The 27118-nt window shown below is 42.2% G+C and overlaps 3 protein-coding genes across 8 annotated transcripts in view; 1 reads left to right on the forward strand and 2 right to left on the reverse strand.

Moving 5' to 3' along the window:
* Window positions 1-45: 45 nt before the first annotated feature.
* On the reverse strand, window positions 46-1850 carry hemgn (hemogen). Its single transcript, XM_072463642.1, has 4 exons — window positions 1613-1850; window positions 1427-1517; window positions 523-992; window positions 46-456 (listed from the first exon to the last, which is right to left on the reverse strand). Exons 1-4 carry the CDS (start codon window positions 1743-1745, stop codon window positions 350-352), a joined length of 801 nt encoding a protein of 266 aa, XP_072319743.1. The 5' UTR covers window positions 1746-1850; the 3' UTR covers window positions 46-349.
* Window positions 1851-3582: 1732 nt separating this feature from the next.
* Window positions 3583-8398, forward strand: anp32b (acidic (leucine-rich) nuclear phosphoprotein 32 family, member B). Of its 3 annotated transcripts, none has more exons than XM_072463266.1 (7): window positions 3583-3866; window positions 5948-6097; window positions 6181-6303; window positions 6386-6572; window positions 6654-6772; window positions 6835-6910; window positions 7790-8398. In XM_072463266.1, the coding sequence occupies exons 1-7, from the start codon at window positions 3813-3815 to the stop codon at window positions 7864-7866; spliced, it is 786 nt and encodes a 261-aa protein (XP_072319367.1). In that variant the 5' UTR covers window positions 3583-3812; the 3' UTR covers window positions 7867-8398. The 3 variants fall into 3 exon arrangements, with proteins under 3 accessions (XP_072319367.1, XP_072319369.1, XP_072319368.1); XM_072463268.1 differs by having other exon boundaries at window positions 3584-3866; window positions 6835-6901; window positions 7793-8398; XM_072463267.1 differs by having other exon boundaries at window positions 3586-3866; window positions 6835-6901.
* Window positions 8399-10327: 1929 nt separating this feature from the next.
* coro2aa (coronin 2Aa) overlaps window positions 10328-27118 on the reverse strand; it is a 35878-nt gene continuing 19087 nt past the window's right edge. For all 4 annotated transcript variants that reach the window (XM_072463265.1, XM_072463262.1, XM_072463261.1 and 1 more), the window contains exons 2-12: window positions 21984-22184; window positions 18907-19023; window positions 18542-18691; window positions 17545-17724; window positions 16485-16601; window positions 15138-15242; window positions 14959-15055; window positions 12216-12328; window positions 12053-12143; window positions 11310-11572; window positions 10328-10471 (exon numbers count right to left, since the gene is read on the reverse strand). In XM_072463265.1, coding sequence (XP_072319366.1) covers window positions 10334-10471; window positions 11310-11572; window positions 12053-12143; window positions 12216-12328; window positions 14959-15055; window positions 15138-15242; window positions 16485-16601; window positions 17545-17724; window positions 18542-18691; window positions 18907-19023; window positions 21984-22184 — 1572 coding nt within the window. In that variant the 3' untranslated portion in view covers window positions 10328-10333. The remainder of the gene's footprint in view (window positions 10472-11309; window positions 11573-12052; window positions 12144-12215; window positions 12329-14958; window positions 15056-15137; window positions 15243-16484; window positions 16602-17544; window positions 17725-18541; window positions 18692-18906; window positions 19024-21983; window positions 22185-27118) is intronic.

Here is a 27118-nt window from a genome sequence, read left to right on the forward strand (position 1 = left end):
TATAAAGGATTTACATGGTTTCAATTGTAAAAGTAGTTGTAAACGTTCACAGGCAAGGCTTTTCACTTTATTTTGTTCATCAAAAGCAACATTTTCCAGTTTACATAATGTTAGTTCATCATGAGAAATTAAACAAAAGCAACCAAAATAAAATGGCCTATGTTTAATGTATGAAAAAATACAATTATCAACGCACAAACCCAAAATAAATAAATCTAAAGGTTCGTATAAAATTAACATTTAAATAAGCAAAACAGTAGGCCTAGGCAGCGTGCGATGAAAGTACTGACATCGATGCAATTCAGACATTGTTTACAAAAGTTACTTAAAAAGGTGAAGTAAATAGGAATTAATTTCTTGGCACATATTCCTGTTGAGGTGGAGATGGGGATGACAATGTTGGGATTGAGAAAAATGTAGGTTCTGCTGCGCTGATGATTGGTTTGCCACTGAAATCTGGAAGACATGTAATGAAATGTATTGAATCATTATTGGTGGACATGTCTAATAGTATTCTCTTACCTTCAGCAGCTTGTTGATCCTGTGATGGACAAAGGTCTTCCTCCTCATCAGGGCCCAAGTCTTCGATCAGAATGCACTGGTCTAGTGCAGGGTTACTCTGTGGCCCCGTGTTCATGGGCTCTGGGGTCACTGGGGGCATAGAAAGAGGAGTAGAGGCCGCAGTAGAGGCAACATATTGGACTGGAATGGAAGGTATGTCCACGGCAATTTCCAAGGCAGTGGCAGGAGCTTGAACTGTTGGATTAAGTTCTTCAAAGACAGGCGCAGCCGCCGTAACATCAGAAACTTGTGCTTCCACAGTGATTGGAGTTTGACCCAGAGCAGCCTGTGTCAATGCTGCTGGGGTGTCCTGATCCAGAACACTTTCTCTCTGTGAATCAGTGATCACAGGTGGGTCTGTTTTCCGTGGTCTTCCTCTTCTCCTGTCTCTTTTGGCTGCACTCCTCCCTCTTTTCTTTGGACTCTCCATCCTACACAGTGGCAAGCACATTACATTGATTTAGCTTTGGTCTGATACTTGGCAGAAGTGCAAAGTCTTTGACCCAGTAGAGACATCAACACAGACACCACAGAGACCTTTGGTTTGCTCTTGCCTCATGTTCAATATAAACTGCCGCGGTGATAAGCAGAGAGGACTGATAATGTCTTCAACAGACAATAAAACGTGCTAAACAAGTGACATTTCTCAAAGTGAGCAGCTTATTAACTTTCATGAATGAAAGTACAGCTTCCATATAAAAGTTTAATTAAGAACGGATAGAAAATTTTACCTTGAGCTTTAAAAAAAAAATCTAAATCAAAACAAATACATTGTTTTTATCTTTAAATGTATTTGAGCTTGTCTTAGTGTTCTTAACTAAATCAGTCATTAGTAAATAAGTAAAAGTATACTGTGCAAATTTACCCCAAATCCCATTCATCAGTCTCCTTCTCCTCTGCTTCAGCCTTTCTCTTCTTCAGAAGGTCCCTGTCCCGCAACCGGCGCCGGAAATCACCTTTTAAATTAGATTTATTTCAGCCCTTTGAAATACAGTTGTCACTTTGCATTATATAATACGTGTTTTAGATCAGAAGCCCATGTCGCCCATACCTTGGTCATTTTGGTTTTTATTCTCCAATTCCGGCTGCTCTTGCTGATCCTCTTGAAATGGTTCTAGCTGTAGTTTTTGCTGTAGTTCTGGCTGTGGTTCTGGCTGCGATTCCTGTTGCACCGACTCCTCCATCCTGAGTCCCGCGATGAAAGAATTCAAACTGTTAAAGGTGGGCTAGCACCAAACTAGTCAGAATAACTTGCTATTACTCTGGTGCAATTCCCACCCCTAAATGAATTATCTGGTTAACCATTACCACAGTGCTGGGAGAGTTCCTGCCGCTTTGGCTCTTATCATGTTTGTAAAGCTGCAAGAGTTGGCACGAGACTTGCAGACGGTGGCTTAGAATTCAGTAGCAATGCAGGGAAAACTATACTTAGAATTAATAAACTCTTGATTTGAAAATTGTGTTTATCACATGGTCACTCAAAAAGGGGGCATAAGGGCTAACGTGCATAAATAAAGGAGTAATAAATATATAGGGGTAATGTCTGTTTTTTGCAACCAATGTTCATTTAGTAACCATTTTTCAACTACATTCTGTACATAACACATTGCTGAGGAATCATGTCTCCATCTTATCTTTGAATGCGACAGTGGCTCAGTTTGGGTGTGTTTTCTCAATCTTCTCAAACCACATTGAGTCCCTGAGTCTGTACAAGCGTTAAGAGCAAAATAAGGCATCGAGTGGTGTAAATAAAATAGGTGTAGCCGCCCTCAGCACTGACATGGATGCACAGATGAGGGACCCCATATGCAGAGCTTTTCTTTCAGGTGGCAGTCTGATTATTTCACTTGATTGACCAAAGCCTCAAAGAAATAATACTTTTTGGAGGGTAGGTGCATATACAGACCTTCATTATATATGCCTTTTAAATGTTCTTTTCTCTAAGGCTGCAAATTACTATTACTTTGGCTATTATGGGCCGATTTCAAGTGTGGTTTTTATTTTCTAATTTACAGAGAATGGTCCTGAACTAGAGGGTGCCTTCACTGACCATGGCAACCCTTTATGCTTGTGCAGTGTATACATAAAAAGCTGTTAGATATGTATTTTTAAAAAATGTTCACCAAATGTAGTCTAAGTTTTTTTTTAAATAGTTTGTATAAAAATGTTTTTGTAATGTATAGCCAATAATAAATGCCAGCTACTGTATCATGTTGGGGGTCAATACACTTCAATGTCCAAATATAATGCATACACTGCCACCTCCTGGCGAACAGGATGAACTACAGAGTTACTGTTTGTTTTTTACTGTGATAATAGCCCACACTTCCACACTTTGACTGTAAATGTGTATGATGTAGAAGATGGGACAGTGTGCCGTTTATAGACTAATTTAAAACACAAACGTAATAGGTTGTAGGTGATTCCAACACATCTTAGCTATGTAATGTTTTAGAGACGAGTTGAGGTATCTCAGGAACTACTCTAAAAAGGGTGGGGGCCCCCGGGCCACCCCTGACATGTAGCCTACAATGCTCCCTTTACTGCAAACCAAATATACCCCTCCTTCATGGGAATGTGTTCAAGTGGGATTGGGTGGTTTGAATGGGTATAAAAAGGCACCAGACAGATATGAATACAAAACAAAAAACTTTATTGAGTATGCGAAATGCACAGTAAACAAACAGTAGCCCAGGGAACAGCGCGCCTTGCACCTAAACTCTGGTGTTTAGCTTTGACAGATCAGAACATTTGAATAGACTACACGTGGCACACATGAAGTCTGAATACATAACATAAATGACATACAACAGGCGCACATTTCTCTAAATAAACAAAGTTCACAAAGTGACCTAAGTGGCCGGTTTTGGTTGGGCTCGCAGCTTCTGGACACATCCATGACACGTCCAGTGACTTTATCTAAACTGTATGGACTAACAACGCATTCTGTTACGCGAGTTTACGTCTTTTGTCCCCGCGTCCTCCACAGTAAACTGCCGGGGCTCGCGCAGCGTCGTGTTCTCACTGCAATGGCTCTCGCTGCAGAGGGCGTCGCTGGCCGCAGATGGCGCTGTTGTGCATATATTTTGTTTGAGTCCCGTTTCCCTCCATGGTTTCTCCTCTCTCCGACTAACTTAGCGTTTGGCTCTGTTCATTATACAGCCCTATATTCTCCCTCCATTAGGGCATCTCTGCCTTTGGACTGAACATCCCACAGAACACAGGAGATAAAAGTACTTTCGCGGGGCACGATGGACATGAAAAAGAGGATCCACTTGGAGCTACGAAACAAGTCGCCGTCTGATGTGAGTCGTGCTTTTTAATACCAACCCATAGTTTTGAGGCTAGCCCTGCTAAGCTAGCCTCGCTACTTTTTGCGAGTGACCTGTGAGGATAATGGTGACCACCACATGGGCTTTAGGCTGTGTTTGTCTCTTATATTCGGGCGGCAGCCGCTCACTCAAACTTACTGCTTTATTCCTCTGAGTAATGGGCGTATGTGGCCATCGGAGGCGAGAAAAGCGATATTGAATGGTTACTTTGAAGCGGCGTGCTGGCATTATTGCAGTGCTTTGACCATTTCACAGCATTACACCGGTGGACACGGTTCACTTGTGTTTCACTGCTGTGCAACAACGTGAAAACTTGTTTAACGCACTTATTGGTGAAAGAGGCTTCCTGTGTGGCGTTTGGCAGTCGGGGTAAATGTTAAACAGACCCTGGGAGCCATGTTTGCTACTAGCACACTGCCCCAGTGTAAAGCGTCTTTTAAAACACTCTTATTCCACACTGTAGGCCTCCTCACCTGTACATACTGTTTTATAAACCAATTAACCCACATAACGAGTGTTGGTCAAATATCGCCACAATAGCATTCAGAACAAAGCAGCAGTGACAACAGAAAACAGTCAGTTGATTCACGAGTCACCCATGCCTTACTATCACCATAAACCTCAGGAATACTAAATATCATGTCGAGTTATTAAACAAATACACGCGTGACTCCATTTAGGTGAATGCGTAGGGTTTGGGGATTGTGTTAATTTTACCATAATTGTTTTTCAAACTTATAGTTTACAAAGTACATATTTAACAAAAGAAAAACTACAAGTCTTATTTACTGTTTCCAGTTAGATGTGTCGAGGGGCCACGTAAGTTGCATTTTGTTCCCGCCATATTACCCCATCTCCCAAAAGCGCAATATAAGCGAAACTAGTCAAATATAAACCAACAAGTATGAAGTATTGGTGCCAGTTCTGCTTCATGTGCCTAATGTAAAGCGGCAGTAAAGTGACCCTTTCCCCGGAGCCTCTGCGTGAGCTCAGCCGAGCGCCGCGCGCTCAGCGCGGGCTCAACAAACTCGACACTCGGTGTTTCTCATCGAGTCATGCAAGGGCTAAATCTAAATCTAACCGATATAAATGTACATATCATTGATAAACAGATACTTTCTTAGTAAACAACAGTTTGGCTAATGAAGTGTTCAGAGAGCTGCATACTGTGTCTGAGGAATCGCCATGTTGTCACTCTGTCGTCTTTGAAGCTCTGGAGAAAGGAACTGTCTCCATCTTTGTTTTCACTAAATTTCCGTTCTCACATGCTTTCTTCGCCATTTCGACCTCAAAAACGATCTTGTACCCTGTACCAAACAGGCGGGTTCGATGGTCGTCGAGAAATACTCCATTTCCCAAAGTAAAGCGGGTTTTAAAGGTGTGATCTGCACTTGTATGTATTCGCAGTCCTTTCCGCTGCTGTTGTGGCGCTAATGGCGGACAGACGCTGCTCTGCCGCACGGCTCCGTTTAAAAGGGCAATGCTAGCAAACAAGCTAGCTTCTAACGTGTTTGTCACGAGAGAAAGAGCCGCGGCGTCCACACTAATCACTGTTCAAACACTCTGTGCACACACCGAGCACCACCGACACAATACTGTATCACAAACATGTGGCCATTAGGTATTTTACTCAAGAAATCACAATCTTAGACGTTTGACAACTTTTGTGCTACACGGAATTACGAAACCAAGGAAAGCTTCAAAGTACACAAAGTACACACAGTAACTCCGCCTTCAGAGCCGGTATTCCAATAAAACACACAATGTACAGAAAGAAACATCACGACAGAGTCTGAGGACTACGACAAAGTCTGAGGAATAAAGTCTGGCGGTAATGCAACACTTGGATGCCAACCGCCATAAAACAACAACAAGAAACATCACAAACTTACATGCTTTATACTGCTATCTTTGGACTTTAAAAGAGTTCATAAAATAATTTTAGATTTGTGTAAAGGTAACTTTTTGTGTTTGCCTAAATCAACTATTTACATATTTGTGGAGTCAAGAAAGATGAATGCATACATTAATATTTCCTTTATTATGTTTTACAGGTTAGAGAACTTGTCCTGGATAACTGCCGGTCGCCAGATGGGAAAATTGAAGGTCTCACATCTGAGTTTATAAACCTGGAATTCCTCAGTTTGATAAACGTAGGCCTAATTTCAATTGCCAACCTACCAAACATAACAAAACTCAAAAAGGTAAGAAGCATCTCAGTCTTCTCCCCCACCATGGATGGACGCCTCCTGTCTGAATTAACCCCTGAGTGTGCTGTGCGTTTCAGCTGGAGTTGAGTGACAACAGAATCAGCGGCGGACTTGACGTTTTAGCAGAGAAACTCCCCAACCTCACACATCTAAACCTGAGCGGAAACAAATTGAAAGACATCAGCACGTTGGAACCTTTGGTATGTGTCCCACGAATGCTTCCGAGACATACTGTCAGCACGATGGCCGTGTTGTCATTCTTTTTAAAATGTGTATGTGCAGAAAAAGCTGAGCAACCTCAAAAGTTTGGACCTCTTTAACTGCGAAGTCACAAACCTGAACGACTACAAAGAGAGCGTCTTCAAGCTGCTGACCCAGCTCACCTACCTGGACGGCTTCGACGAGGAGGACCGGGAAGCCTCCTCGGACGGAGAGGTCGAAGGGGATGGAGACGGCGAGGACGACGAGGGTACGGCGTCGCTGGCACACGCTGTTGGCACCGCCCGCTGTTTTCACATACAACCTAAACGCTTTTATTTTCCTTATGCAGATGGCGAGGAGGAGGAAGACGAGGACGGGGAGGACTTCGACGAGGAAGATGACGACGATGATGACGAAGAGGAGGTAGAGGGAGAGGAAGATGATGACGATGGCAGCGGAGAAGATGAGGTATTTGATATCTTGTGTGTTTGGCCGGATTCTGGACTTGACATGTTTTTTTTTTTTTTTAGGAGGAAGATTTTGGTCAAGATGCTGAAGGAGACGAGGAGGATGAAGATGAGGACGATGATGAGGATGGTGCGATTGGTGCGTGTTTATGTGTTTTACTTATTCGTGAAGATTGTGTTGTGATTTACCTTTTAGAAGAAAGTAAAACTAGGCTGTTTTAGGCAGGAATCTGAATATGACGGTTATTTTGATATCAATTGAGGAAATGTTGCTTTATAATTGTGTAACTTTTCTGGAAGGGAGTCGGTCTCAGATGTTTCACAAAATCTATCTCGCAGGTGTTTTTATTGCGAAAAAATACCTTCGACACCTGTAACTTGGGCTGATGGCGTCTCTATGGAGATGGATAAACATGCCTATGACAGTATTTTACTATTGTCTAATTTTGACTTTATTTGATCCGTCGAACATATGAATTATAGTTTCACACCAATCGAATAGGTATTTGTGGAGAAAACTTAGAAAAATCTGTGGAAAATTGACAGGAAGTTACATCACTCTAGGGCTACTCATGACTGTCAAGGTTTATGCATAATTTACACAGAAGAAACTACTTTTTTGACAGTCCTAACAATTAATGCAACAAAATAAAGTCGCTCTCATATATTTTTATTCGTCAAATACATTTTTTTTGGCATTAGGTGAGTTTTTGCTCAGTCTTTGCTGGGTAATTTCCTACTGTGATGTCATCAATTACAAACACAAAAAAGTAGTATTTTGTGATGATATTTTTTAGATTTTTGTGTGTGCAAAATTCTATATTTAGGTGCATTTTAACACAATTAGTCGGCCGACCTGTCAGGGCACTTTAAGTTTAATGTCATACTATGGAACATTCCGGACAAAGCCATAACCTCTCCACGGAGACCAGGTGGCGTACCTTTGTTTGCTAGAATGCGATACCAAAATGAAAAGACGTTGACGCTTCAGGATTTACCGACCCGTGTTCTCTTGCAGAAGCCGCCCGAGGAGAGAAGAGGAAGCGAGATCCAGAGGACGAAGACGACGAGGACGACGACGAGGACGACGATTAGAAGCTAAACCGAAAACAGGAGAGCAACAGAGTTACCCTTCCGATCCCAAACATGCCCACATCTCGCCTTTCACCTTTGTAACCCACATGTAACCCCAGAGCTCTGTCACGGGGCAAGACTGTAACCGGACGGGTGGGCCGAGTGGAGCTGCCCCCCCCCCCCCTCTCAGATCGGACTCCGCCTCACTCAGGCAGCCGCCACTCTGCATTCCACGTTTCACTGTCCATCCTCTTTATGTACTCCTGTGTGAGGACTTTGGGACTGGTATCAAGTTTTTGGGTCTGTGCTTTTAATATTTTGTTGGATGGATTTTATTTTTTGTTGTTGGGTTTATCATCTCTTTATTTTTTTTCCGGTCTTTTTTCCGTTCCTTTTCCCCCCCGTTCCCACAATAAAATTATTGCTATAGCGGCTGTGCATCCAGTGAGCCATCATTTTTAGCGTGGCCACCTGTTGCACAAATCGTGGTTGTAGCTACATTTTTACTTTCTGTATGAAAAAAAACAACTTTGTAAATAAAATGTTAACATTTTGTGCTTTTATTTTTTTTTTTACTTCCTCTTCCTCTTGCAACTGTTGGATCCTTGTATTCTCCCAGTGTTTATTTATGGTCATCTTGATTCTGAAAGTGATTACTGTGTTGTGTTTAGTTGTTTATTATGAGAAAAGTAGTCTCATTAGTTATATCAACAACGAAATATGGTTTACTGTTTTTGCACAGTATCAGTAATAATTAAGGATTAAATCAACTTTTTTAAGCAGATTTAGTCATCTTAAGTTACACTTTGACTTATTAAGATGAGAAAATTGGCCTTTGCGATCGAGTCCAGAGTTCATGTTCAAGCCCGTTTCATGTACGGAATGTGTAAGTCCAATTCTGGTTTAATTTCTGTATTGTAGAATGTTTGGAGGCTCGTATCTGTGATCAAAGTCCTTCCAGGTCTTTCCTGTGGCGGGACTGCACTAGAGGTCACTGGGGTCAATTGTCACAAAATTATGGCTTAGAGGTTGTTTTTTTTAGGTCAATTTGGCGTTGACAATGAGTCTTTATCAAAGCCATTTGATTGTATATCTTAGTACTTATTACGACTCATCAGTTATATGAAAACTGAAATATGGTTTATGATAAGTGGGGCAAAAAAAACCTATCAATTACTGTTTTTGCACAGTATCAGTCATATTTAAGGATTAGATCTACTTTTTTTTAAGCAGATTTAGTCATCTTCAGTTACGCTCTGACTTGTTGGGATGAGAGAACTGGCCTTTGCGATCGAGTCCAGAGTTCATGTTCAAGACGTTTCATGTTCAGAATGTGTAAGTCCAATTCTGGTTTAATTTCATGTTTAATTTCAGTATTGTAGAATGTTTGAAGGCTCGTATCTGTGACCAAAGTCCCTCCAGGTCTTTCCTACGGCGGGACTGCACTAGAGGTCACTGGGGTCATTTGTCACTATAGCATGGAGGCCAGTGGCTCAGAAGGGTTTTTTAGGTCAATTTGGCAGAATCTTTACCATATTTAAAACTATTTGACTGTATATTTTAGTACTTATTACTTCATGATAAAACTGTAAAAGGGCTTTCTGATGATACTAATTATAATCAGGGTCTAACTATAATTCACAGCTGCAATAACTTTCACATGAAGTGCCTTCACTTGCGCTTCCATTTCCCATTTCGTTATCGTGTGGAACTTTCAAATCGTCTTTGTTCCCGCTTCTGTATTTCTCTGTCCAGAATTCAACAAAAGCAATAACGCGAGAAAAGAAAAGATGCCACCTCCAGTTACACGATGCATTTAATCTCCACAACAAGAAGCATGAAGACTTGTATGTTTACCACATTTACAATCTCGCATTGATTTCAAGTACTTTTTTGTTCTCATTAAAACAACTCGTATTATCGTCGGTGTAAAAATAAATTAAAAGAATTAAAAGACAAAAATGTAATGATATAAAATTCTGCTCGGCATCGATATAAACAAAGGCGCGTGCACGAGGCCTAGACACACACACACACAAACACACGCAAAAAAGAAAAAAGATTTGACTTTTCACAATTTTAAAAAATGTACACATTCAAATTTAGCTCAGCGGAACCCGGGAACGAGCGCTCAACGTCCATTAAAAGTAGTTTAAATAAAGAAAACAAATCTGTTGTTGAAGAAAAATCTCAGCGTTGGTTTACATTCAAAAACAAGAGTAACAACCGCCAGTCGAAGCGGCACAGACATCTTTTGTTCTTGCTACGAAGAGCATTTAAAAAAAGGTAAAAGAAAGGACAATCAAACGTGCACCGCCGTGAAGCAGCGCACGATAAAGAGAGATGTAGAGTTCAAAAGGTTTGGGATTAAGACTCAAGAGCGTCGTGAGCGTGCGTCACAGGGAGATAAAAAGTACGCGTTTCCACTGGCTGGAAGTACTGCACGTTGCCGTGTACTGTAGTGTCCCGTGCGGATGGCGGCGCAGTCCTATAGCGAACAGGGAGGCTGCGTGTTTTTGGCGTTGTTGATCTCCAGTTCCAGCTGCTTGATGCGCACGTCTCGCTGGGTCAGGAGCTCCAGGAGTCGCCGGATCTCCTCCTGCTGCTTGTGGAACTTCATCCGCAGCTGCAGGACGCACAGAAAAGGCACGTGAGCGTTTTAGACATGAAGGTATTCTATAGTGGACAGTACAATGTGAGTATTGTGTTATTTCGCCTGGATTTAGGTAACTACGAGTCAAGTTCAAACGTTTCAAACTCGAAATCCAGAAAGCACGATGCGTCATACGACAGAATGTATAGTTTGTGGTCTTTCGCTCGAATAGACTGTAGATCAAGCTCAAACGTCCTATTTATGTGTATATATATATTCAGTCAAAAATATTTAGTACAAGATTATTTTTATCTTATTTGTTTTTTTATTCATGCATATTGTTTTATATTTTGCCATTATATTTGTTGTTTCTTGTTGCAACTTATTACTCATCTAGTTTCCATACAAATCTTTAATGTGGATCATTTTTTAAATATTTTTTTTTAAATGTTTTGCTTTTTAGTGAGACAAACGATGACAATAACAACATCAAAAGTTATACAGAAAAGACGGAATACGGGGGTTCAACTTATACTAATACTTATATACTTATACTCCGGAGCGACTTATATGTGATATTATTTGTTATTTTCACACTTGTAACCGCATTTCTTACTCCAGTGCAACTTATATATGTTTTTTTCTTCTCTATTATGCATTTTTTGGCTGGTGCGACTTATAGTCCAGTGCGACTTATAATCCGGAAAATACGGTATATATACTTATTCTTTTAGTGTGTGTCTCGATGTCTCTGTTGCACATCAAACCAGATTTAATAATAATAATTGAATGTACAGAACAGGACCAGATGTTTTGCTAAAATTGTGAAAGTGAATAATGCGTCTTGGGCATGCTGCCCACCGCCAATTACCTCGTTCTCCGTCTTTGGAGGAGAGCAAAACGCCAAGTCTTCCCCGTTACTAAGTGGCAACCGGCCGCCGTCCCCGCCCGAGAGCGCGCTGTCCTCGTTGCGTTCGTTGGTCGTCGGCGGGTCGTGGATGGTGTAGGCGAGCTGCAGCGCGCCCGGCCGCCCGCGAGTCCGAGCGGGCTCCAGTGAATTCCCCAAAGCTTTGCTCAGATCGTTGAAGGACTCTTCCACTTGACTCCCCGGCTTCAGGGACATCAGCAGCGGGCCTGCCAGCCACAGGAACGAGGGGAAACGTGAGCCGCATGGCCAGCGCAATATTTTATTCATGCGCAACAAAGTCCTTATGTTCAAGTGGGTTGTAAAGGCAGGTGTCATGTGTACGTGTCGCTCAGAGCAATTGTGACTTACTACAAGGAACTGGAGTCATATTTCTCCCTCAAGGTTATATTTTAGCTTTAGTTTGGTATTCTTGCCAGTCTTGTAGCAACACAACTCTATAATAAAACGATTAAAACGATAAATAGCCTTCTCAATTAAGAATTACGTGATACCAGAATACCATCGCAACCAAATCTATGCTTTTGGGGAACATAAGGGTTTATTCTCGTATCAAAAAGTCATTATGACCCTCTAAATTGGTAAGTAATTAGTCAGTGTTTACCTTTATTTAGTGATTGTTCTTGTTTAATCGAGTAGTATTATGGAAGAAATGTATGTAAAAGGGTTTGAATCATATACTTCCTGACCTTTGTCTATTCCGCTGAGCCACTCCTCCGCCGTGACAGCAGGCTTGTTGCTGGCAGTCATCGGATAAATATCTTCTTGGTAGGACTCCGACTAAAACGACACACGCACGGTTATTTGTCAGAAAAAGTGGACCTCCCGAGATGCGACGGTGGCGGTTCTCACCCTCCGAGGCACAATCATGGACAGCGGCTCGATGAGGCTTTTGATGGTCAGTAACCTGTAGAACCTGAACACCTCGCAGGAGCTCACGTCCAGCCCTCGCTTTGGCATCACGCCTGGCGGCACAAGAACAAGACTGAATGTAGTCTAATGGAGTACTGCGTCGCAAGAACATCGGTGGAGTTGAACGCGATGGAGCCCAATTGGAAATCGACGGTGCTTAAATTGTCCAAATTGTTTGTACGGACGTCGCCATAACGATCAAACAATATCACCGTTTTTTGTTTTTTTTTGGTTGGGGTGCGAGTTATACCCCAGAGCGACTTATAGGTGATATTATAAACACATTATTATATCATTTTGTTTGTTATTTTTTACACCGTCAACCGCATTTCACATTGACAACACAAGAGGGCGCTCTAGGCTCTAAGCGACGCAGAAGAAGAATCTGCACTTCCTCTACCTCCAGAGTTTGTAGAGTTGTTTAGAAGTGACACAGAGGAAGAAGAATTCAATGGATTTAGTGATTTGGGGTAAAACTGATGCTTTGGTAAACTTGTTAGCATGTTCTTTATGCTATAGTTATCTGAAGAACTGTTAATATGTTACGTTAACATACCAGACACTCACCACAGTTCTGTCTGTGCGTCATGTAGCTGAAGGTGTTAGCGTTAGCATACGTACACCTATTCAACATGTTCTTTAATTAGGCCCGAGCGCCACAAGCTGGCGAGAGGCCTATTAATCTCGTAAGGCCGTGCGAAGCACGGCTGCAAAAGTGCGCACGTAGTGTGCACGAAATGGAGCGCGAAGCGCTCGCCCACTTCCAAACACTCACTAACGCACTCCTTCACTCATGCACGCCCCGTGCATACTAATTAGTAGTAGGAAAATGGAACATTACCGTTGTAAACGGGCGAAGCCCGTGCAAAAGTGCGCACTAAACGAGCACTTTACATTGAGATGACGACCGCGAAGCGGTCGTCATCCCCATATAAAGCACTCATTTGCGCTAAGTAGCTCACGAATACGTTCCCCATCTCTTGCATGTTCTGTGCATATAAGCATGTAATGCAAAAATTGAACATTATTACTGTATAGAGGGCCAAAAACACAAAGTGGGCGGAGCCCACTCAAAATTATCGAAAGTACCCGTCAGTGACCAGGGACCCACACCATGAGGTAGGAAAGCGCGAGCGCTTTCCGAAAATGTATAGTTTATGATATTTGAAAAATGGGAAACATTGTTTTCGCATCGGAATATTATTCTTTCTTCTTCTTCTTCTTATTCTCGGGACCAACCCCCCTATTTTTCACCCAGTGAACATTGACGAAAAGTCACAAAAATTTGCACACCTCTAAAAATCGTGCCTCTCTACATTCTGGCTATTTCCCTTTTCTAAAATAAAAAAATTGGCGCGTCAGCGCCCCCAAATGTACCAAAAATGCATTTAGAGATGGGAAATGACCTAAAAAAAATCTGATCGTAGAATCATGAAATTTGGCGCAGAGGTAGATGGTGACAAGAGAAGTAAAATATATTATTACGGCAACGCCGTCCGCCCAACCAAATGTCAGCCATATTGCTTCAAAAATGGCTAAACATGACTTCGGAGTTTTTCCAAACGTCGTACTTTTACGAACTCCTCCCAGGGCGTTGGCCCTAAAAAGCTGAAATTTGGTGAAAATGCTACTGAGGAGTGGGGCATCAAAAGTTATCCAAATTACATTGATACGTGTCACGGTCTCTGTGCGGCGAAGCCGCAAACTGTAGCAAGAATTTCAGAAATCTCCCAAATTTTACATTTCTGCCGTTTGCGCAGATAAAGTCCGAATTGCGTCAAATTAGAATCAGTTGTTAAACTCTTTGCCCTAAACCTACTTGAAGTGAAATAAATTAATTTGGAGCCACAGCGACCCCTACAGATTTTATATGGAGGTTAAATGTTTAGTTTTGCGAAATTATATGAAATTTGACACACAACTCAATTTTAGCATCCCCATCAAAAAAGTCAATGAGACCCATGTCATAATTGTTATGGCGTTGCCGTAACGATGACCGAAACCTTCCATGTTATTCCAATGGGGAAATCGCCAGAACATGTTTACACTTTAGACTTTCACAAACTCCTCTTAGGGCGTCAGCCCTATTAACCTGAAATTTGGTGAGACTCATCTTCAGTGGTGGACCATCAAAAGTTATCCACATTTTTACTCAAAGAGTCACGGTGTCTGTGCGGCAAAGCCGCACATTTTGCCAAGAATTCAAAATAAAATTGCTTTTTGATGGTAAAACAAAGGGGAGAAGATGTGACAGCGTCACAGATTCAGCAGTAGGCGTAATAAAAGGACAATTGGGGCGCGTTAGCGCCCCCTCCTCTTGCGGCGTGGCGGCGGCGTAGCGAGGGCCGATCATTGCCGCTTGCGGCTATATTCTGTTATTATTTTTAATTGCAATTCTTGGTCTTGGATTTAATCAAATAAATTTCCCCCAAAAATGCGACTTATAGTTCAGAAAATACGGTACAGAGCGCCTCGTTCTTTCCAAGGACTGTATTTTCACTTTACACGAGCGACAACTCAAATGTTCTGATTTGGTTATTCAAATACCTGAGGCACATTTGAAAAGATTGCCCTTGCTTTGCTTATGGCTTCAGTGAATATGGAAAAATTACAAACATTCATGACAATATTCCTTGAAGGAGTTTGTAAAGCACATTTAGCGAGGCTGCAGTTTGTGTCTTACCCATTCCTTTCTGAGGCACCGGAGAGCGAGACTCTGTGAGGTAATGAAGATATGGCTTTTCTGAGCTGATCTCGTAGTACCGGATATTGCCGTCACCCTGGGGGAAATGGTTGAAAGATTTAAATGAACAATATTCAGCTTTTTATTTTATTTCTGACAGTGATTTATTTCAGACGCACCTTCCCGGCCAGGTACAGCATGTGCGTGTCCGGGTCATAAAACGGAAAGAGGACCCCTGACGAGCTGTCCAGGTTCTCTTGGAGCAAAGGCACAGACAAGTCGTCCTGCAACCAACATTTTAGTGGAAGAATGGGGGGGGGGAAGGCAACTGTAAAGCCGTGCTCATCTGTGCAGAATTAAAAGCAACCTCTGGATCTAGAGCATGGTCCTAATCCCCCTGCGCACGCACGCACACGCGCACACACACACACACACACACAAAAATTAGGTGTGTCCACTAGATGGCGCAGCTGCACGCGCTTTGCTCTTGAATACAGTTTAGACAAGAGGACCAGTTTAGATTAGACTTCAGTAAATAAAATAATAACGTTATGTTGCATCTGTCGCTGCCGTTAAATTGCAACATGACATTCTAATTACATGCACGTTATAATCACAGTTTAAACTCATTTATTTGGTGTGGATGACAAAAACAAGCAAAATAATAAGTACTTGTGGGCGCCCGGCACAACTAATTTGTTTGCTGGTTTGTATATTCAAAGGGTTAGTTCACACCGTTTCCCTTGTCAAGGACAGTCTAGTCAAGGACACGTCCATTACACGTTCAATGACAAGACAACGGACATTTGCTCGGAGCCGTTTGAGTTGACATTTATATTTCTTTATAAAAGGGATGTAAATCTTGCACCGCTAATCCTCGAAAATAAATAGGTCAAATGTTTGAGATGAAAATATTTATTCTAATATTCAAAGCTCTATTTTTTGTATTACATGTTGCATTCTTACGCATATTTTGCAATAACCTCATTAAAAAAAATATACCTTTAGACATCCATTGTGTCATTGCTTTGTCCATATTAAATTACCGTATTTCTGGACTATAAGTCGCACCGGAGTATAAGTCGCACCAGCCAAAAAAGGCATAACAGAGAAGAAAAAACATATATAAGTCGCACTGGAGTATGAAATGCGGTTGAAAATAACAAATAATATCACATATAAGTCACTCCAGAGTATAAGTATAAGTCGCACCCCGGCCAAAAAGGTGAAAAAAGGTGCGACTTATAGTCCGGAAAATACAGTAAGTATATTACATAATAAAATAAACAATGATATAGTGATAGTAAAGGTAAACATGTTACACTCCTACATTCTTTCTGGGTGTAAATATACCGCACTCCAAAACTAGGTCACGCTTCCACAGCTTCAGTGACTAAAGTATTCTAACTTCAAGGTGTTCCTCCTCTGTAATTAAGAAAGGATCACTCCTGGGATTAGTCGCACGGCCGTATATTCCACAGATTATCTGCGACTATGTAACGCGCTGCCGTATGAGTCACTCTCACCACGTCCCACAATGCAATCTGCCGGTCGTTCCACCTCGAGGTCCCCGTCGTCACCAGCATCTTCATGTTCCCCAAGATCAGGGCTTTGTGGGCTTTGTGCACTTTGCCGCTTCCCTCCTTTTAACACACAAAGAATCACATTGAAAAGGTGAATCATTTGGTTCAAACTATGACGTGAACTCTCCTTTTTCATAGCCCGACCCGTTACATAATGCTGTGAAGTTACAGCTTGTTTGGCAGCAGTCAAACATGATGAAGAGGTTAGTCACTGTAGGTCTGAGGAGCTATGCTGAGGGCCAAAGCAGAGCCGAGGTGTCACTTTTGGCTGTGTGGTGCTGGATCACTGCCTCGGCTTGGAAGAGAGACTTATACAATATGTGCTGACACGCTCAAGAATCCTAATAAAATGTCAAATCTCTCCTAAAGACATGAAAAGTGCACTCCACCTGCTCGGCACGCTGAGATTAGACGCGAAATGCACGATGGTGAAAGCTGATTGAAATGGCCTTAGACGGTCTGTACATTTAAATTCATTATGCATTTTAACAATCACGTGTCAATATAATTTTACGACCGGTCTTTTAATTGGAATGTAGAAAGCAACACGCAACGGCTCGGCAAATGGATTTCAAATGTGTTTGTTAAGAGTTAAAAAAAAGGGATTCAAGTGAAGGATCTTGACAAAAATGAATAACTCAATATTTTTTTAAGTATCTCGATATAAACGATATTATGTAAATCTGACAGAAATGTGTTAGAACAGGTCTTTAAATGTATTAGTTGAGCTTTAATTATCAGAAAAATGTGACATGTGTGTAAAACAAACGTCACAAACGTGCAGAAATCTCACTTTATACCTTTTTTTGAACGTTTACAACCTCACCTTTTTTACATTTTCAATCAGCTGTTTTTTTTACTATATATACCGTTATACTGTACATTTCAAAACCTGGAGTTACCTCGAACAGACATCAGAGTATGCACGTAAAGCCAGTCGCTCTCTAAAACGGCGAGTACGACTTGTCCTCGTGCTCTCGGGCGAGTATTTGAGGACTCGTACCTGCAGCAGACTCCCCGAGCGCGCATCCATCAGCCGGACCTTCCTGTCTTTGCACGACGTGGAGAGGAGCGTGCCGTCCGTGTTGAACGACATGGACAGGACCACGTCGGAGTGGTGCGAGATGGTCCGCACGGGGTTCTTGATCACCTGCTCCGGACAGGCCAGGTTCCAGATCATTATCTAGATACAGAGATGTGTTATTGTTATTATTGTTATTATTATTCATTATTATTATTATTTACTTGTATGTATTAATATTGTTTTAATTGTATTATTATTATTATTATATTTGTATTTATTTGTTATTTTCATTCATTTATTTAATTTTATTACTATTTTTATTTATGCATTTATTATTATTTATATCATTATCATCATCGTCATTATTATTATTATTTGTATCATTTTCATCATCGTCATCATTATTATTATTATTATTATTATTTGTATCATTTTCATCGTCATCATCATCATTATTATTGACTGAAATCTTCTTTTATTATTATTGCTGCTGAACTAAACTAGTTTGATTGAGCTAATTATTAGTTACGTTCATGACATGGCTCATTTAGAAAAGGGTTTGCTGATGCGAGTAGAATAAAGTCGTGTTCAATATTATATTACTTATTGTGATGTTTTCAGTACAAATATAACTGCACAAACATGACACGCAGACAGACAGATGATTAGAAGTTCACTTAAAGTTTGGTGTTATCCGGACACTGTTTTTCAGTTTCCATCTGAAGGAAATGGTTTGAGAATTGACTTTTGCTTTCTAAAAAACTAAAGAACCGTTCACACCCTGGACCCCTCCTGGACAAACGAGGAATTACATCAATTTAAGTGCAGTTCAAGTCAAAACATCAAAACTGTGCCGAGGACATTAGTTTATTGTGTATATGATGTGATTATGGAATATTGAACAAACCTTTAATATAATTGTGACACATTTACCGTTTCATCTAAAATATTCAGAGTACTCGTGTCGTAGCATCACCTGGTAGTCATACGCAGTACTAAAGAGTATGTTGTTGGCGGTGGGATGCCACTCGATGAGACCCACTCTCCGACTGTGGCCCTGCAGCTCTTTCCATGCCGTTGTGATGTTCTTGAACACGCCGTGAGGAGGGATTTCCCATACTTTGACCTAAAGAAAACGATATCAAACATAAAGCGAGCGAAGATAAGGCGTGAGGGAGAGGAGTAAACACTGATTAGCCGAGACCCAGGTCAAGGCTGAAGGAATCTCAGGAATTGCACGATTTGAAGCCACAGAATACATGGCAATAAAATCTGCTGCTACTTGTCCACGTTCTATTAAAATAATACCACACCCATGGAAAGGGCATGAAGTGCACAAACCGTGGTGTCTTCTGAGCACGAGGCGATGCAGAAGTCATTGAATGGGTTCCACTTGACGTCCAGAACATTTCCTTTGTGGCCTGAGACTCTCGGGTGGTGAGGGTCCACTTTCCCCGTCTGAAAAAACACACACAAGCCAAACTTGAGACATTTTTTACAGTAATCATTTCAATTTTCATTATGTTTCATTACTCAGACATGAAAGAGGCATTACAGTGAGGAGAACACCCTGCGATTTTGCAAGTTCTCCCACTCAGAAATTATGGAGGTGTCTGAACTTGTCAGCGTAGGTGCATTTTCACTGTTAGAGTCATAATCAAGTAGAGGTGGACTTTTTAAAAGATAGACTAACACGTCTTTGAGAGCCAGAAACAAACAAATACATGAATTAAAAAAAAAAAATCATACAATGTGATTTATTTTTTAGATTCTGTGGGATAACTTGCAGAATCGCAGGGTGTTCAAATACATACACTGTGTGTTTATTTTGCAGAATCATCATGTGTTTTAACAAATCATATGGTTGAAATTTTAGAATATTATCATAACAATTCCCATGAGAATCCACACGTCAGGACTAAACTAAGGTTGATTTGTGTTGTTATTACAGTCTTGTGTGTGTAAAATATCAGTACATATCGCTTGTTAATTTATGTATGCGTTTTAAAGTTGTTTTTTGATTCTACTTGATAAATATATCTCCTCCACACGGTCCTACACACAGCCACAGAGCTTGTGCTTCTGGCCACCATCCATTTCAACTAAACAATTTACAACGTAACAGAGTAATTGCTTTACATATAACATTCCATTTGGGTAAAGGAATTCCTGAGTGTTTGAGAAAAGTGAAATGGGGAAAGGTCCAGCCGTCTCTTGAATCCTGATGGTTTTCCCTTTGCATTTGTCGTCCAACGGCACCAAATAGAAGACGCAGAACGAGTGCGGCCGTCCGGGCAAACGTGTGTCGGGTCATTAAGGCGCCCACTGTTTGTTTTAGACATGGAAGTCCTCTGACCCGACCCATGAGGCTGCAGGTCCAAACAGGCCTTCCACTGTCCACCTCAACATAAATCTCGTTCTCAACACTGGGATGAAACTTTCGAGGAGTTTAGGTGAGATGTTTGTGTCGCACTACGTTTTCCTTTAACCCGCTTACCAGGAAAAAGTCAGTAACGATTTACAACTACACGTCCAACAAAACACTCTGCGCTGGAGAAGATGGTGGGAATAGAACCATGACGTGATCGCCTTTAACGGAAAAAAGACAAATGTGCGTTTTCGAGCGTTTTAATGGCTTTCCCAACTCAACGATGGATCATGTGCGTGCCAAGCGGAACAAAGGAATTTCACCCAACTTTGACACGAGGAAAGGTAAAATGTAAGTTATGTCATTCCTGAGGCCGTAGGTAATGTGCGCTCGTGCCAAGAATCCGTCGATAACTCGCCACGAAAACACAAAAGACGTGGACAGACGGACAGAGAAGGATGTGAGAAAATTAGAGCTCCAAACTTCACAGGCCCCTGGTGCGTCTCACTCACAGGTGGAGAAGTCAAGATTATTCGGTTAATCGACAATCAAGACCATTTTAGAAGCAAAGTTAAGTATATTTTATTCAATCTATCGTCCAATACATAGACTGAAATGTAAAGAACCTTCCGTTTTTGTCACATTTCACTTTATTTTGTCTTTCAGAAAGTTAGACGACGGAGATGGGAATGAAAGAAAATGATCAGATTTCAGCTTTTTTTGACAGTGTGACATCCCTGGTTACAGACCGCACAGTGTTTATTGTACGGGCTGCGGCTGAATTCAGAAATGAGCGAGATCAGAGTAAATAACGTGACATTAAAGTCGCATGCAGAGTTTAGGTTCAGTCGGACTCTGAAACTACGACTATTTATAGATTCTCCGAGATAATCGATGTCACTTTCAGGTGCGCTGCGTGTGCAAGGAGCAACGAGCACATCATACCCAACATACAGCTACCGTATTTTCCGGACAATAAGTTGCACCCTTTTTTCATAGTTTGGTCGGGGTGCGACTTATACGTGATATGATTTGTTCTTTTCACACTGGCTACCGCATTTGACATGTTGATTATTTTCACTCTGACAACCACAAGAGGGCGCTCTAGGCTCTAAGCGACGCAGAAGAAAGATCTGCACTTCCTCTACCTCCAGAGTTTGTGGAGTTGTTTAGAAGTGACACAGAGGAAGAAGAATTCAATGGATTTAGTGATTTGGGGTAAAACTGATGCTTTGTTAAATTTGTTAGCATGTTCTTTATGCTATAGTTATCTGGTATGTTAACGTTTTTTTCTTCTCTATTATGCATTTTTTTGGGCTGGTGCGACTTATACTCCAGAGCGATACGGTAGTTTCTTTTTCCTTGAGAGTGAATTCTCAAGAGCCGGAGATGACTGGAGTTAGCTCTACATAAACACAGTCCACATGAATTATTTTTGTTGTTGTTGCATATCAGCTCTACTTAATATTACAACTAAACTCACAACTTAAAGGGCCAACCGTTGTAAACCATCATGTTCTTCAATTGGCAAACCTCCAACAGGAAACGATGTATTCGACAAAAGTCTCGTTAGCTCATGCTTCTTAGCTTCTTTTAAAAGTATAAAACGCATAACAGACAGAACAGTACCAGAGAGCAGAATTAGGAATAAAACAATATCATCACAAAAAGACATCTACCAACAAAAGAAACGCATTCAAATAAATGTCACACTTTTTCTAATGGGTGTTCTGTCACTTGCCCGTTTCCTTGGGCATGTTGCCAGGAATGTTCCGTATTATGACATCAAACTTAAAGTATCTCGCTTGCATTTTCAAATTCAGGCGTTTTCGATGCTATAAAACGGTCCGGTGCCTCTATGGGTAGACAAGTTAAATGCCATACCGTGGAACATTCCTGGCAAAGTAATACCTCAATGGAGACGTGTAAAAGCTGTTTACACAACGCACGTTAAATTACACCTGGAAAGAAAAACGAGCCCTCACACCAAACCAACACGTCTGCCGTTTCGGTGCACTGAGGTGTGAAAGCGAGCGTCGTCGACACTTACGTGATGGGCGGAGAGGACCAGGAAAGCCCCGCCCCCCGCGCACTCGGTGATGACGGCCAGGAAGCGCGGGTTGACGGCGCAGAAGTTGTTGTCCTGGACGCTGCGGGTGATGGGCACGCCGTCGAAGCAGCCCTCCTTGGCGGCGGCCTTACCGAACACGTGGCGGAACTTGGAGCTGCGGTACTGGGGACGCCATGTCATCTGAGGGAGAAACGGGCAGGGGTCAGTGGAGAGCAGGGGTCAGTGGAGAGCAGGGGTCCGTGGAGAGCAGGGGTCCGTGGAGAGCAGGGGTCCGTGGAGAGCAGGGGTCAGTGGAGAGCAGGGGTCCGTGGAGAGCAAGGGTCAGTAGGGAGCAGGGGTCAGTGGAGAGCAGGGGTCAGTAGGGAGCAGGGGTCAGTGGAGAGCAGGGGTCAGTGGAGAGCAGGGGTCCGTGGAGAGCAGGGGTCCGTGGAGAGCAGGGGTCAGTGGAGAGCAGGGTCAGTGGAGAGCAGGGGTCAGTGGAGAGCAGGGGTCAGTAGGGAGCAGGGGTCAGTGGAGAGCAGGGTCAGTGGAGAGCAGGGTCAGTGGAGAGCAGGGGTCAGTGGAGAGCAGGGGTCAGTGGAGAGCAGGGTCAGTGGAGAGCAGGGGTCAGTGGAGAGCAGGGGTCAGTAGGGAGCAGGGGTCAGTGGAGAGCAGGGTCAGTGGAGAGCAGGGTCAGTGGAGAGCAGGGGTCAGTGGAGAGCAGGGTCAGTGGAGAGCAGGGGTCAGTGGAGAGCAGGGTCAGTGGAGAGCAGGGGTCAGTAGGGAGCAGGGGTCAGTGGAGAGCAGCGGTCCGTGGAGAGCAGGGGTCAGTGGAGAGCAGGGGTCAGTGGAGAGCAGGGGTCAGTGGAGAGCAGGGTCAGTGGAGAGCAGGGGTCAGTGGAGAGCAGGGGTCAGTGGCGAGCAGGGGTCAGTGGAGACTCCGGAGAGCAGGGGTCAGTGGAGAGCAGGGGTCAGTGGAGAGCAGGGGTCAGTGGAGGGCACTGAAGAGCAGCAGTTTTTATATTACAGATGCAAGAAAAGCAGAAGAGCCAAATCTGCTAAAGAAACTGACTGACTTCTTATTTAAAAGGACACGCATTTGCAGAATATGGTGTTATAGTTCAAGCGCTGAAATAATGACCGTATTTTCCGGACTATGAGTTGCACCATTTTTCATAGATTTGGCCAGGGTTTGACTTATACTTATACACCGGAACGACTAATATGTGATAATATTTGTTATTTTCACACTTGCAACCGCATTTCATACTCCAGTGTGACTCATATATGTTTTTTTTCTTCTCTATTATTCATTTTTTGGCTGGTGCCGGAAAATACGTTATTCTACGCTGTGTTGTGGGGTCCTCAATTTACTTATTTAGTGCTATTTTATGGATTTGGCTTTGATTTGATTTGATCAATTTACATTTACATTTACTCATATTGCCATGTTGTCAAATAAATATATTAAATGGCAAATAAGGGCACGCTGTTGGACAATGATCTGATGTCATTAGTTGCCATATTTATATTGTCAATAGAGCCACGCCCGCACGCCACACACTGTATTTGGGTTGAAAACAGGCGGTAACCATTCCCTTCGCCGGCAAATATTAACAACAAACTTAAGAAGAGGAAGAGCTTTGAGTTCAATTCAAGCACGAGACGCCGTCTCCGTTTTTAGCCACTTCTTGCAGGTCGACGTCCGTGTTGATATCGTGAGAGCGTCTTTAGTCCGCCGGGACGTGGCCTGGGCGTCTCTGCTTCATAACTAATGAATTAAGGGCTCTGAACAGTAATAGACAGATGGACATGTGCTGCAGAATGACAAGGCAACCGGGCGCAAATGGTTTTCAGGAAATCATCCCGCCTTAACCAAATATTATTAGTGTTTACTCAGAGAGGCTTTTCGTACGACAGTAAACAGCGGCAAAGGCAGGTGCAGCAACCGGACTGAACTGCAAACCAAGACACGGAGCGGTAAATGATTGAAAGGTTTTATGGATCACAGGGAAACCAGATTAATTAGAGCAGAGGTTGTTAACTATAGCAAACAATATCCTATTCTCTGCTTGACGTGTTCTCTGAGTGGGGCGTGTCTGTGGTATTCTGCGTCTGATTTATTGATTTGTGCTGAATTGCAGTGCGGCAGTTCAAACTTCAAAAAAAGGGGCATGCGCACGGAACAAAAAACGTCTTTGAGTCATGTCACTTTTTGCCTCTTATGGGTGGCATTTTGAGGACTTTTTCTCATTCGTAAAAGGTGAAATTTGTTCTCTAATTGATTACCGCAGCAATCTAATTTTTTCACCCATTTCAATCAAAGTAAAACAACAGTGGCCCATTTTCTCTTTGGCATTTTTACTACGCGTTCGCCACAATACAATACACGCATATACCACGAAACTTACAATTCAATCTAAGACTATATACTGTATTTCCCGGAGGTATAAGTTATAAGCCGCACCTTTTTAAATCGTTTTGGCTGACTTATATGTGATATTATTCGTTATTTTCACACTGGCAACAACAAGAGGGCGCGCTAGGGACGCAGAAGAAGAATCTGCACTTCCTCTACCTCTGGAGTTTAGGGAGTTGTTTATAAGTGACACAGAGGAAGATGAATTCATTGGATTTAGTGATTTGGTGTAATACTGATGCTCTGGTAAACTTGTTAGCATGTTCTTTATGCTATAGGCGACTCCGGAAAATACGATAATCATAATTTCTTTCCCTCCTTGTATCGATACATTTTGGCTCTCAATTAAATCTTCTTTCAATACACATTTTCTGAACACAAACAAGACAAGACGTTTAATCTCTGCCCACACACAAAAAAAAAGTTAAACGTCAAGAGAATTGGCTGTAGCCCTCTCGATTAACTACCCAAGCATCTCTCTGACAATCGCAAACTCTCGATCTCGATTTGAATCCGATTAATTAGAACAGCCTCGATTCAATCTATTGTCACGCTTATACTTTTCTCTGAGGCGCAGCAGCACAGTAGCAGTGGCGTGGCGTGGCCGGGGTCTCACGGTAGCAGACGGGGGTGGTTTTTGTGACAGACTTTTTTCCCCCTCTTCGCTCGCTCCTTCTCGTCTTCTGCCCCCGGGTCGGAGGCAGTTCGGCGCTGACAGCCTGGAATGTTTCCCGACGTGACCGAGCGCGGCCTCTCTTCCCCGCACAGGTGTTTAAGAGCCTTCAGGACATGATTACTCACATCTAGGAGAGCCCCGCCTTCCGACAACCGCAGCCGAGGAAACGGTCTGTGACCTCGCAGACGCTCGAATCGTTGCATTAGGGCTATTTGTAAAGAATTGGAAAGTATTGTCGGTAAATAAACGTAAATATAATCCATCCTTGGCGTTATAGCACAATATGGGTCACTCTGGAATCTTCTAGTTCAGGGGTAGATGCTCTACTAAATCACTAACAACTACCGTGTTTTCCAAACTAAGTCGCACCTTTTCTTATAGTTTTGGCCGGGATGTGACTTATACTCCGGAGCGACTTATGTGATATTATTCGTTATTTTCACACTGACAACCACAAGAGGGCGCTCTAGGCTCTAAGCGACGCAGAAGAAGAATCAGCACTTCCTCTTCCTCTGGAGTTTGTGGAGTTGTTTAGAAGTGACACAGAGGAAGAAGAATTCAATGGATTTAGTGATTTGGGGTAAAACTGATGCTTTGGTAAACTTGTTAGCATGTTCTTTATGCTATAGTTATCTGAATAACTGTTCATATGTTACATTAACATACCAGACACTTACCACAGTTCTGTCTGTGCGTCATGTAGCTGAAGGTGTTAGCGTTAGCATACGTACACCTATTCACCATGTTCTTTATCTGTTCATCTTTTTTCTTCTCTAACACGCATTTTTTAGCTGATGCGACTTATAATTTGGAAAATACGGTAATAATTTCTAGAGATGTCGTTTGGCTCAAGTTTGATCCTAGGGTTGTGCAATTAATCCAGTCATTTCTAATAGTCAGAGATAAACTATCTAACGAGTCTTTTTAATCGTTCGGTCAGTGGCCAATCGTCGGTCAGTAAAAGCGTTTTGGAAATGTTCAGGAAATTGATTTTTTAACACAAGCCACTTCAGATGTAACACTTTTGTGTTGGGAGTCTGCCACATAAGGAGATTCTTTTCACATCTACAGAGAAAGGCTTCAGGTCTGTTGTCATGCTAATGTCTTCAAAAGAACAAAGAGAGACACCCACACAAGTATGTAAGGAATCAGGGCAGTGCGACAGTATATGATCGCACCGCGTCCAAGGAGACGGCGCTGCAAGTGAAAGTCGTTTTGTGTCTCTTAAATAGAATTCATGTCTGGTGCAGTTTTAAACATTTTAAATGAAATTAAAATAAATAAAAAACATAAATGAATGAAATAAAAAGCTAAAATAGAAATAATGATAAATCAAGTGAACGATAAATGAAAAAAAATTATAATAATTGCCATTTTCTGTGTATAAAAGTGTGATGTAAAAAGGAATAAACTTAGCTAGCATTTAAAGCCAGTCAGTTTCAAATTGCATCATTGAGAAGAGCTCATTTTGTCACATTATGCCAACTTGATACTGGAAATTATTGCAAAATGCGCTATGGCTTTTGAGGACTATAATATTGATATGATTGGGAGATAAAATTATGACAAAATCAAAGCTAATTTAGAACAATCTCAACATTTATATAGCAAGGCAAAAAAAAAGGGTCTACAGAGCCGCGGCGCGCGGCCGAAACTGCATGGTTTTTTTGTGCCGCGGCTCCTGAAACTGCTGGCCTGGTCAGGGTCAGGGTCAGGGTCAAGGTCAAGGTTAAGGTTAGCCATGAGACTATATGGCCGTGCAGCGGCTCCTGAAACTGCTGGGTTATTTGACCGCGGCTCTGCAGCCACGGCCACTGCTGGAGACACGATTTTTATAAAATTTGGTTTTGATGTCTTGGATAAGCTCTGTCCTTGTCCAAGTATTCATGCAGACGAGAAAGTCGACAAACAACTGTCTTGCACATTTTTTCGAACAACAGCAAGATGGATAGTCGTACAGCTTTGTTCATCTCCTATGTAATGTCCGCGTTAGTTATTGTGCAGATAAAGTGCAGTGTGAGTGAATGCGGTTGTGTTCTT

This window comes from Eucyclogobius newberryi, unplaced genomic scaffold (assembly GCF_026437365.1).
Source record: "Eucyclogobius newberryi isolate DKJ021-1_F unplaced genomic scaffold, fEucNew1.0.hap1 SCAF_4, whole genome shotgun sequence".
NCBI lineage: Eukaryota > Metazoa > Chordata > Actinopteri > Gobiiformes > Gobiidae > Eucyclogobius > Eucyclogobius newberryi.

Excerpts from the sequence above, each read along its gene's own strand:
- hemgn (XM_072463642.1), bottom strand. The coding sequence starts at position 1,745 with ATGGAGGAGTCGGTGCAACAGGAATCGCAGCCAGAACCACAGCCAGAA. Across the intron at positions 993-1,426 it reads ACTGATGAATGGGATTTGGG|GATGGAGAGTCCAAAGAAAA; the intron begins GTAAATTTGCAC and ends GCCACTGTGTAG. Across the intron at positions 457-522 it reads GGATCAACAAGCTGCTGAAG|ATTTCAGTGGCAAACCAATC; the intron begins GTAAGAGAATAC and ends CATGTCTTCCAG.
- anp32b (XM_072463266.1), top strand. The coding sequence starts at position 3,813 with ATGGACATGAAAAAGAGGATCCACTTGGAGCTACGAAACAAGTCGCCG. Across the intron at positions 3,867-5,947 it reads GAAACAAGTCGCCGTCTGAT|GTTAGAGAACTTGTCCTGGA; the intron begins GTGAGTCGTGCT and ends TATGTTTTACAG. Across the intron at positions 6,773-6,834 it reads ATGGCAGCGGAGAAGATGAG|GAGGAAGATTTTGGTCAAGA; the intron begins GTATTTGATATC and ends TTTTTTTTTTAG.